This window comes from Sabethes cyaneus, chromosome 3, assembly GCF_943734655.1.
Source record: "Sabethes cyaneus chromosome 3, idSabCyanKW18_F2, whole genome shotgun sequence".
NCBI lineage: Eukaryota > Metazoa > Arthropoda > Insecta > Diptera > Culicidae > Sabethes > Sabethes cyaneus.
In genome coordinates, this window is record NC_071355.1 from 91,846,731 (window position 1) to 91,858,843 (window position 12,113).

At 37.6% G+C, this 12,113-nt stretch overlaps 1 protein-coding gene across 3 annotated transcripts in view; it reads left to right on the plus strand.

Moving 5' to 3' along the window:
* LOC128744391 (ecdysone 20-monooxygenase) overlaps positions 1 to 11,374 on the plus strand; it is a 70,874-nt gene extending 59,500 nt beyond the window's left edge. For all 3 annotated transcript variants that reach the window (XM_053841372.1, XM_053841373.1, XM_053841374.1), the window contains 7 exons: positions 8,857 to 9,376; positions 9,434 to 9,624; positions 9,947 to 10,148; positions 10,216 to 10,378; positions 10,439 to 10,675; positions 10,741 to 10,965; positions 11,024 to 11,374. In XM_053841372.1, the coding sequence (XP_053697347.1) occupies positions 8,883 to 9,376; positions 9,434 to 9,624; positions 9,947 to 10,148; positions 10,216 to 10,378; positions 10,439 to 10,675; positions 10,741 to 10,965; positions 11,024 to 11,131 (1,620 nt within the window). In that variant the 5' untranslated portion in view covers positions 8,857 to 8,882 and the 3' untranslated portion in view covers positions 11,132 to 11,374. The remainder of the gene's footprint in view (positions 1 to 8,856; positions 9,377 to 9,433; positions 9,625 to 9,946; positions 10,149 to 10,215; positions 10,379 to 10,438; positions 10,676 to 10,740; positions 10,966 to 11,023) is intronic.
* Positions 11,375 to 12,113: the final 739 nt, after the last annotated feature.

Below are 12,113 nucleotides of genomic sequence, written 5' to 3' on the forward strand. Positions count from 1 at the left end.
GTTAAAGTATAGAACTATTGTCAATTTGTACCAAATGGATCCGAAATGTTTTGTGTTTATATAGTCTGACGGCAATCCCCCTACTAGTCATTTTCTGCTTGCGTTAAAGATCATTAATACAATAGATTAATATTCATTAAATTTGAATACTCGAGAGCTCGACAAGCGAATTATGAAACTTTCTCCTTCTTTTTTCTTCGTTCAACCGTTACAATTACAATAAAATTAGGCCACTTTCAACGTTTTCATAAAGTTTTGAACATAAATAGTAGTGAAAATCAAATCAGAAAGGTTGTGTACCAGATATGACCGTGTAATTGGCGTAGAACTACGTTAGGCTGGTTTTCAAGAAGATACCACGAATATTCAAGAAAACTTTTTACACAATATTGATATACGTGTAGCGTAAAATAGCGCAAAGTGAGAAAAAACAAACAGCATTATAATAATACTATCTTGCTTAATAAATTGTATTGTATTTTTGGTAGGTGAGCTATGTTGTGATATCAAAAACGAATATGTTTACCAGTGCCAAAATCGGAGTATTTCAGTATAGAAATCTGCCTCATGCATCCAGCTATTAACAAAGTTCTAGGAGAAAACTTAAGTCCTCAACATAACAAAGAACAAAAGAACATGGAAAACGGCACTCAAATGGATACTATTTATATTTACACAGACCTGAACACGGCCTTTGACCGTGTGGACCATGATTTGTTTCTGGCCAAAGTAAAACGGATGGGTGCGGTACCTTTGTAGACTGGCTGAGGTTCGAATCAATTTTCTAATCGATCTGGTGTCCAAGGTAGTAATCTTGGGCCTTTGCTGTTTTCACTATTCTTCAATGATGTATGCGCTGTGCTACCTCGAGGATGCAGACTTCTGTATGCGGATAATTTGAAGATCTTCCTCATTGTAAAATCTATTAAACATTGTCGCGAGCTTCAAAGGCTTCTCAACAACTTCGTCGACTGGTGCAAACGCAAATGCTCGGACATCTCTTTCAACCGCAAAAAACACCCAATTTAATGGAGCTACACTTTCGATGACGAGTCACTGGATAGAGTCTCAGTTATCAAAGACCTTGGCGTACACCTGGATAAGAAGCTCTCGTTCCGTGAGCATCACTCGTACATAATAGCGAAGGCCAATAAAAACTTGTGATTTATCTTTCGAGTCACCAAGGAATTTCGAGATCTATATTGCCTGCGTGATCTTCATTACTCCCTTATGCGATTCGTAATTGTATACGCAGTTGTAGTGTGGAGCCCTTATACAGGTATTTGGTTGTCCAGATTGGAAGCCATCCAGCGCAAATTTGTTCAATACGCTCTTAAATATCTTTCATGGAGAAACACATACAATCTGCCTCCGTATCAAGACCGTTGACGTTTGTTGCATATGGACACTTTGGAAAGAAGACGGAAAATTGAAAGGGTCCTCTTTCCTCTCTTTTGAGTCCTATTAGCAGAGTGGTTACTGATCATTATCCAAGCAAATGAAGGTAATAGGAAATTAAGCTTTCCTATGGTTAGACCAATATTGGAAAACGCGTGTCTGGTCTGATCCCATGAATCTTCCTTCGTATCCCGAACGATGTCGCCTTATTGGTCTAGATACTTTAGAAAGACGCAGAAAAATTCAGCAAGCTGTACTTGTCACCAAGGTGTTGAACGGAGAAATCGACTCGCCGAATATTCTTTCATTGCTTAGTTTTCGTGCTCCTCAGCGTTCTCTTCGTTCCGTTGGTTTACTACAACCTGAATCGCATCGTACAGCATTTGGATTCAATGAACCTATCACTGCTTGCATTCGTACGTTTTCTTCGGTGGAACATTTATATGAATTTGGTGAATCCTCAAACAAATTTTATCAAAAAATTGTTAATTGTAGTATTATATAATGTGACTGTAATTATTGTATTTAGTTTAATTAGAATTAAGTGATTGACCATGAAATGTTGACTAATTAGCAGTATCAATGTATAAACTGTAAAAAATGGTGGGGTTTTTATGCCTCCAAGAGGATGGCCTCCATTTGGCTTTTCCCCATCCAATCCATTAAGACCAAAACAGGTCGGATGGATATAATCGAATAATAAATAATAATAAATAAATAATAATAATAATAAATGAAAGATGTCATTTTGCAATCTAGATTGTGAAAGTGCTCATCATGTACTGTGCGAATGCACGGCATTATTCAATAAAAGGCGCAAATTTCGTAACAAAGGACTGTTGGAGCCTTCGGAAATATGTGCTAGTTCTCCTCAAAAAGTAGTACAATTTATTCTCAACATATTACCATGTTGGGATGATGCCTTCAATTAAAATAACAATTACTAAACGACATAGTAGCTGTTCATAAGTAAAGACATACAGTAAAAGAAGACACACCACAATAGATCAAAGAACTGGTCACAGTGATCCAAGGTCCCCAGCAAGGATAAAAAGGGTCCTCTTCATTAGGAAGGTTTTAGTCAGCGAATTAGATTGCCCAGCGATCCTGGTTCAAATCTACATTAGTGCCATCCTAAGTTTTCTTCGAAACAGAAAGTTTCTTCGACTGGACATTAGACGCATTGAATATGGCCAGAATGAAATGAACCCATTCGTGTTATGTGTTGTTTGTTTAACAGTGTATACAATTATTTTGATTTCCATGTTTCATGTAGTATAAATTCAAAGAATAACTGCTGCTCTCAAGAGCCTTTAATTAAGTTAGTTAGTAGTGTTTTATTCATGTAGACAACAGCGTCAGATGAATTATTGAACAATACAAAATAAAATAAAAATAATATGTTATTGTTACAATAAGAGGCACTAATAAGATAGCCCATAATAGTCCATAGTTGGCAGCGCCACTATGGTCCAGAAAGCCAAATTAGGTGGAAAAAATTGTTTACTCAGTAGTCGTTGATTTCAGTCTATTTACGTGTTAGCAACAAAATCTTGATTTAGGATGCCGCTTTTTTGGCATGAGCTATTTTAGGGTGACCCTTAAATTAACCAAGATGCAGAAATTATCTTCAAAGCGAAACAAGATAGAGCGTTATTCATTTCAGCAATTTTGAAGCTTGAATTATTTTGAGTAATATTGCAGAAGACGAAATCTCTCTATCTCAAACCGTTTCCATATTAGGGCGATTTTCCTGAGTCAAGTTAGGGTGACCCTGCTATTTTGCGATGTTTCTGCATAACTTTTTTATTTTGCATTTCTCGCAAAACACTTCTTCAGATAACTTTTGAGGCTCAATAAGACGCAACTTTTGGTCGAAAAAGAAATTGGCTATCTACTTTAATTCTACACTTATAATAAATTTTGTGACAAAATAGACCATTTTCAACTGTTAGTATCTTAGAAAGATGCAAGCAGAATTAAAATCGGTTGATTGCGTTTGAAAGATCGTGATTTTTTGTGCATATCAAAAAATTTGAGAGTGAATTTTTGTCTATCTCAAATAAATCAACTTTGAATATGTAGGGTTTTAACATATTTAAATATATAAAAGTAAACAAGTTGCGCCATAACTTCGGAAGGCTTTGAGACTGTTCTTGATTCTTGGTGTACATGCTTCTTGACATAAGTAAATCAGCACGGGGGGTTGACAAAAGCAGGACGGTCGCTAAAAAGGGGAGGGGGAAGTACAAATAAGTAAAAGTGGCTGTAATTATCCCGTATTTAGAATTTAGACCGTTATAAGTGAGTGGTTCAAATCTAAAAGAGAATGTATAAACTTAACCTCATGTTTATTGACTTGAACTTTATAATGAGATTAGACATTAAAAACGATAGACTTTCCAATAAACAGAGGGAATGGTAGACAAAGTAATGAAATCATATGTGTTTCATAGTATCATGGAGTGGAACTACCGAATGAGAAGTTTAAATAGTTTTCTACCCGCGACGGGGATTTTCGTGATTCGCACCTCCCTTTTCATTAGAGGTCACCATCCTTTTGTCTTTCAGCAACTTGTACATCTGTTTTCGATAAGGTTGAAAATCTCAGGCGAGCGAGTGTGAAAAGCATAGCATCCAAAGCTTACTCCACTGACGCAAGCCTACGACAAACAACTGCTGGTACTGTACATTTTGCAGTACATTTTGCTACCTACATACTCGCGAGTGCACAGCCTCTTTCTGCAACTTTCTGGTGCGAATCCAAAGTTCACGAGCTGTCCATAGGTCGCGACCACAAACGGCACACTAGGATGTATGGATACGGATTTTACTTTGCTTCTTTTCTTCTACATTTTACACCCTCGCTCACACACGCGGGTAAGTATGCGGGCCATTGCGGGCGATGATAGGTATAAACTGCTGGGTTGCAATGACGAGCGTAAGCGTAACGGTCCAAATGCAAGATATTATTATTATTATTATTCTATATTTGAGAGGTTTTTAGCCTGTGGTTGGCTCGCCCCTCAATGCAAGATAATGGCCGCCACTTTTACATATTTGAGATAGACAAAAATCTACTCTCCAATTTTTTATATTATGCACAAAAAATCACGATCTTTCAAACGCAATTAACCGATTTTAATTCTGCTTGCATCTTTCTAAGATACTAATATTTGAAAACGGCCTGTTTTTATCACAAAATTTAATATAAGTGTAGAAGTAAAGTAGATAGCTAATTTCTTTTTTCACCAAAAGTTGCGTCTTATTGAGCCTCAAAAGTTATCCGAAGAAGTGTTTTACAAGAAATGCAAAATAAAAAAGTTATGGAGAAAAATCGCAAAATAGCGGGGTCACCCTAACTTGACTTAAGAAAATCGCCCTAATATGGAAACGGTTCGAGATAGAGGGATTTTGTCTTCTGCAATATTACTCAAAATACTTCAAGCTATAAAAATTGCTGAAGTAAATATCGCTCTATCTTGTTTTGTTTTGAAGATAATTTCTGGATTTTGGTTAATTTAAGGGTCACCCTAAAATAGCTCATGCCAAAAAAAGCGGCATCCCAAATCAAGATTTTATTGCTAACACGTAAATAGTCTAAAACCAACGACTACTAAGTAAACAATTTTTTCCACCTAATTTGGCTTTCTGGACCACAGTGCAGCATTAGGAAAAGCCACCCCACTGTCACAAATGTCATTCCCATACATTTTTCGTGTAGCCAACATCTCATCTAGCCCACAACAAACTTTGCCTCGGACAAAATGTATTTGTGAGTAGCCCGCTCTAACTTCAGCCTCGGATGAATCTGTATTGGTAAGCTCCCGAACAAAGTTACTTTTTTGCTCTTTTTCTTTTTGTGTCGGACGTGTAGGAAGCGTAAAAAGATGTTAGCTACTTCTTTACCCTTCAGTTTCATACGCCTGGGAAAAGCAAAAAGTTGGATCAACTATGGTCTCAGCCCTGTCTGTCAAAGACAAAACATCACAAAAAAAAAAACAAAAAATCTGAGCTTCTCAGTTGGCCTCGAGGTACGGCACTGGTCTAGGGTTGCCAAGTCCGAAAATTTCAAAAACCGGCCGGTTGGCCCTGCCTTAAGAAACCGCGGGGGGGGGGTCGTGGCAACATGTTACTAGAGGATTTGTCTGGAATGTGTAATGTGCGTTAATGATTATTTAGGTAGTCGTCGGAATCGAAACCACAACGAACATTGCATGGATTATTGAAGATACCAAAAGACAATTAGTTGCTTCTGGTGCTGGTGGACAATTTAATATTTAAAAAGAAGCAAAGTATTGTCACTGCAAAACTGGCTATCTTCAATGATCCATTGCTCAGGATCATTTAATAAATTTATCAGAAAATTTAACAAATCAGGAAAAAAAAGTACTAATCCGGCTTCCTATGTCGGAAAACCGGTCTTTTTGCAAGATTGACCGGCCACCGGCTTTGCAGGTGAAAAACCGGTCGGGCCGGCCAAAAACCGGTCGGGCCGGCCAAAAACCGGCCACTTGGCAACCCTACACTGGTCTAATAAGCTAGACGTCACATATTCGAATCTCGACTGAAAGAGGCTGTAAGAGTCAAAGAATTTGTAGCACTAGTTCTGCAATTGTCCCGTACTTTTACAGGCTGCGAAGTCTGTCGTATAAAAACAGAAGGCCAAAATTCCAAACCGGAATGCAGCACCTAGGCTTTACTGTGCTTTGTGGTAAGCAAAAAATACGCAAGTTTATTTTGCTTCTTTGTCTTGAAGCAGCAGCAGCTACAAGCTTGGTGTGTGTAATGGTCGTCCGTGCCTGGAAAGCAAGATTATCATACGGAAAATGCATGGAAAATTTTAGCTTGAAAGTTTTCATTAATTTTCACTATTTACTGATTGGCAAACAATCTTTTCAAGAAAGCCATACAATTGCTGCATCATTTATGATCAAAATCCGTTTTAAATTGGGAGAGTTATAAGCATTCAAAATCTTTCATTCTTTCGTGACGCTGGCTTAACTCCAAATTTTGGATTGACAACCTGCCGTAAGACGTAGTTCTACGTCAAAAGACTTCAATAATCCTACCATGTTATCATGTTGCGAATACAGTGGTAACCCGATTTTGTCACGTTTTTTACCCGATTTTGTCACGCTTTTGATTTATCAAAACCGTAGTTTGAAAATCATTTTCAAACATGTCAAATGTGTTAAAACACTGTGAAAAGAACTGTGTTGATTATCGTGGAGTTTCCACAAAAATTGTTTCTTATCTCCACAACTATAATAGCTAGAAGGTCACTTTCTTTGGCAAAACTCTTTATAAGGTAATATGTTTCCACGCTGCTATGATCTAAGCAAATTTGATCGTGCCCTTAGCACTTCGACTAAGAAAATACATTTGGATGGCGTTTTTTTACTGCCTGTCGAATTTAATTTATTTTAAAGTGCATGGTGCCCCAAAGGCAGTCATTTTTCAACAAATGACTCAGAAACCCATAGCACAATATTGGCTTTTACAAATTTGAAAAAAAGTTTATGTCACCCCCCCTTCAAAAATTTTCGAAATTTGAAGGGGCGAAAAAATAAAGTGCAATAATGCTGCATTTTTTAATGATAAGCAGATTTTTACAATTCAACAAGTTTACATCTCTAAATTACCTAATTCGTGCAAAGTTGAAGTAATTATCCCGTTAGTCTCGATCAACTATCCTACACCATCTATGCTTTCTGATTTCTGCTACAGGTCACAGGCGACTATTGTGCTTAACCTTTAAGTTCCAACGCCGAAAATTGGGGTGCTTGGAATTAGACTTTTGGCTCCATTTACTTTAAATTTTGTTCCATTTTAATTCAACTTGCTTCAAAAGAACCGAATTAGATTGAGACATCAATCAACTAAACAATGTATTAGGAAATTTGCTACCACTTTTGATGGAGATACTCCAAATTGCTGTGGGATTTTGCTGTCATAGGTAGTAGATAAGATTAAAATAGAAATACACCAAATTACACACTCCGGAACATCAGCTTTCGGTGCTTTCGGGGCTCCAAATTGATCGTTTTATTCCATAGTGTCCATGTACCAACCCTAATTTTGGATGTAAGGGACAAAGAACTTAAAGATACAATTTTTTACCATGCATTGGACGCATGCAGAAAGGATGTCACTGAACTGTTCGAAACTTTTCTGACTATTGTCATGTTGTGATTATCGTTGGGATCAATGGTGGCTCCGACCACTACACCAAATCAAGTCATGTTAAGTTATATTGCTTTTTTACTGAGCTTTAGTATGGAAATGTACGAAAGTGGAATTAAATTGGAATAACACTTTCATTGCTAGGAAGTTGAAACAGTTTATCTCTCCAAACATTTCAATAGTTCGCAAAATCTAAGAGCTTTCTAAGAAAGATCTAAACATTTATACTGATCTTATAACAGGACATTGTCCAAACCGCTATCGCTAAGGTGATATATGTCGATTCTGTTGCACAGAAAAAAAGACTCGGAACACCTACTATGCCGATGTCCGGCATTTTTCGATTAAAGATTAAAAGTTCTTCGACAGAGGGCTGTTAGAAGCCCTGATATTTGGAAAACAACTTCCAGCGCAGTACTACACTGACATGCAGGTAAAACAAAATTCAAATGAAGGTCGAGTTACACGTTTATGGCTTTCTAAGGTGATCCTGTAGCACTCCATTATTTTCAAGTTGATTCATCTCTGCCAGAAAACTTACTTTATGTGCTTGGATCAAAAAATTTTAAAAGTTGTTTTGGTTTAAACTAAACTTTAAGTACTGTACAACTTTTTTGTATTGAACTTTTATTAATCTGGAAAATATACACTGGTTTCTTCTCCTTTGTTTAGTTATTGAAGGTTTGATGTTATTATTTTTTTAGTAATCCTTAAACGAGATTATGCAAATATCAGTTTAAATTGGTTAGATTTAATCAATTGTTCTTAAATTTGAATTTAAGTGTATGCCTGCGACTAAGAATCCAATTTTTCAATGTTTACTTTTTAGACGATTATGGTTAAGAGTCTAGAATCTGGAATTGTTTTAATTTACTATACTTTGTCTAGTGTTTTATACAACAATTATAATATTAGAACTGAACAAAGTATCAATCTTTATGATACACGTATAAAGCAATAGCTATTGATCAGAATACTGTTTCTTTCTATTCATTTTATGTAATATTTCGTAAATCAGACAATTTGGTGTCGACACCATATATATTTTACACGTACAATACCATTTTTGCAGCAAATGTTCAGGTAGTTTTGTACGATAGTTTTATAATTTCACGACTTTCGCATTTCAATCGTTGACCGTTAGGTTCGTATAGTAATGTTTCGCACAAATAACCAAGCAGCTCCATTACGTTTAGCGCCAACAGTTCTGCAACCAACGCAACACAAATACCGAACTGAAGACTGAACATGCTTTCTTTCTCTGTATTACAGATATTTTTCTCCCACCGGACCAAACGATGTCGGTTACCATCATACTGTTCTACACGTTCGTCACAGTATTTATGCTGATGGCGTACAGCCCAAAGCCCCGCAAAATGCTGGAGTCGATCAAAAGCTTCCTACTGCAACTAGTACACCTGAGCGACAAGTGCGCTGCAACATCGCAAGCAACCGTCACTGGTGGTCAAGCAGAGCAATGCAGCAAAAAGTATACTGTGTGGGATATACCGGGTCCCACACGATTGCCGCTGGTCGGCACAAAGTGGGTTTACTATACGGGGCGGTATAAGCTTAGCAAAATGCACGATGCTTTCGTGGATTTGCACAGACGCTACGGAAACATTGTGTTGGAGGTTGACAGTGTTCCAATTGTCAATTTGTTCGACCGTACTGATATTGAAAAGGTTCTGCGGTATCCTAGCAAATATCCGTACCGACCGCCAACGGAAATCGTTGAGTATTACAGACGCAGTCGGCCGGACCGATTTGCTAGCACCGGAATAGTAAACACGTAAGGAAATTTGTTTTTCTGTGGCAGTAATTCCTCACAATAAAGTTTGTTTTTCAGGCAAGGTGAGCAATGGCACGAAATGCGAGTAAAGTTAACTACGAGCATTACCTCGAGGAAGGTTCTACAAGCCTTTGTACCAACCTTGAATCAAATCTGCGACGAGTTCGTTGAATTGATCCGCCGGAAACGAGATGAGAATCAATGCGTGAAAGACTTTCAGGACGTGGCGAACACAGTGGGTCTCGAAAGTAAGTTTTTTTTTTCATTTTAATCTTCTAGGCTATGTTCCAATGAAACACTAGACATAAATTCAAATCCAGAAATTACTCGTCGTTGGAGTTGATTGTACTCTGTTGTTAATTTGTTACATTTTACTATCATCACTGAAAGCTGATCAGAATAACTAAGAAGTTAATTAGGTATTCTTGACTGCACAATATAGATTTGCATCATCGATTTTGTTAGCAATTTTGTAACTTAATTTTAAAATTTAAGTCGAAGCAAAAAAGCTGGGATACTGTAATAACGGGACACTTTATTTTAAAATTTAACAAACTATCAATTTTTCAGTAATCTGCTGCTTGGTTTTGGGGCGTCGTATGGGTTATATGAGTGGAGATAAGTTGAAGAATGAGAAATTCGCCAAATTGGCGGAAGCTGTCAAGTCTAGCTTTGTGTTCATCAGTAAAAGCTACTACGGACTAAAGCTGTGGAAATATTTCCCGACAGATCTGTATAAAGACTACGTGCGCTGCGAAGAGATTATCTATGAGTAACAACATTTAATTTGCATCTGAATAATGAAAAACAAGAAAAATAATTTTGATATTCTATTTCAGTACGATCGCTGAAATTGTTTACGAAGCCTTGGCGGAAGAACAGAAAGTTTGCAATGATGACGATATGCGAAGTATCTTTTTCAGCATTTTACAAACTGAAGGATTGGACATTAAAGATAAAATTGCTGGTATTATTGATTTGATTCACGCTGCTATCGAAACGGTACAAACTAGTTATTTTTAGTCAACGTTACATAACATTACATTTTATTTCTTATTGTAGTTTTCCAATACATTATCATTTCTATTGAATAATTTGAGTCAACATCCCGATAAACAAACCCGAATCGCGCAGGAGTTTCATGGATGCGAGGAAATTATAACTACTAATGAAATGGCATCTGCTGCTTATACTAAGGCCTGCATTAAAGAGTCCTACCGTGTGTCACCAACTACACCATGTTTGGCCCGAATTCTGGAGGAAGACTTTACACTGTCTGGCTACCATCTTAATGCTGGGGTAGGAAGCTTTGTTCTATAAAAAGATGTTTCCAACAATTTATACCATGTACATAATTTTTACAGACAGTTGTTCTTTGCCATACACGAGTATCGTGTCAACAAGAGGAAAATTTCAACCAAGCTGAAAAATACCTGCCAGAGCGCTGGCTAGAGCAAATGGACGAGAATCAGAATATCTACAAAATTGACGAACCTGGAACGTCCCTAGTGCTTCCGTTTGGGACGGGGCGACGAATGTGTCCTGGTCACAGAATCATAGACATTGAACTGACGCTAATTGTAGCGAAGGTATGCAATCAGAACTTATCCCTTTTAATGCTTTTGCAATTAATAAAGTTTCCTACAGTTATTTCAGCAATTTGAAATCGAATACCACAGCCGGCTGGACACGCAGTTCCAGTTTCTGCTGGCTCCCGGCACACCGATAGAGATTATATTTAGAGATCGAAACTGAGATGAAGACTTCACGAGGAAGTTCTACTTCATTTCTGCACCTTACTTTCCTAACATCTGTTATCTATTGTGATTAAGAGTTTAGTATCTAATTCTACCATACCATAACGGTAGCCAGACTTGGATGATAGCTAAAGATAAATTTTGAAAATCATATTGATTATGTCTGTCGAAACAGATTGTTGATCTGTGTACTAGTACTGATTTATATAAAGCAATTGGACTATTTTGTATCAGTATAATTTATTGCATTTGTACAAACTTTGATAATAATATTGGAATAGATTAATGAAATATATAATATAAATAAATGAATATAAAAGACTTGAAGCTTATCGAACTTTGTTTTTTAGTTTAAATTTTTAAATATAGAGGAAACAAATTGTATATTGGTTTGGATCTCAGATTTTTGGCCTCTCACTTGGCCTCATGAGTTCACGTAGGTTTTACGTGTCGGCCGAACAGATAACCAAATTGACCACTTCTGGATCAATCGAAAATGGGGAAAGATCTTCTTGATGTATGCAACAAACGCAGCGCAGATATTGCATCCGACCATCACCTTGTTATACTGCCGTGAATCGCTTAACAGTCCCATTTTCTATGGAGTTTCCTATACAAATGGGACTTTTATGCGATTCACGGCAGTATAGCTGAAATACGTCTGCACGTCGCACGTGTCCAACGACCGGAGGAGAAAGATGGGTCGACCGCCGATCGAAAAATCCTGAGGTGAAAAGGATCTTTGTGGTACAACTTGAATCCCGAGCCACGGAGCTGCCACCTGGTGGAACCGTCGAGAGCCATGGACCGGCATGAAGAACACCTTCATTAGGATCAGTGACGAAGCCTTCGGAAAAGCGCACAGCGGGTGGGGGAGTGGATATCGGATGAAACTTGGAGGAAGATCGACAAGCGGAGAGAGGCGAAAGCCGGCATTGAGCGAGCGCGAAGCAGACGGCTAAGACAGCTGCCCGTCCATG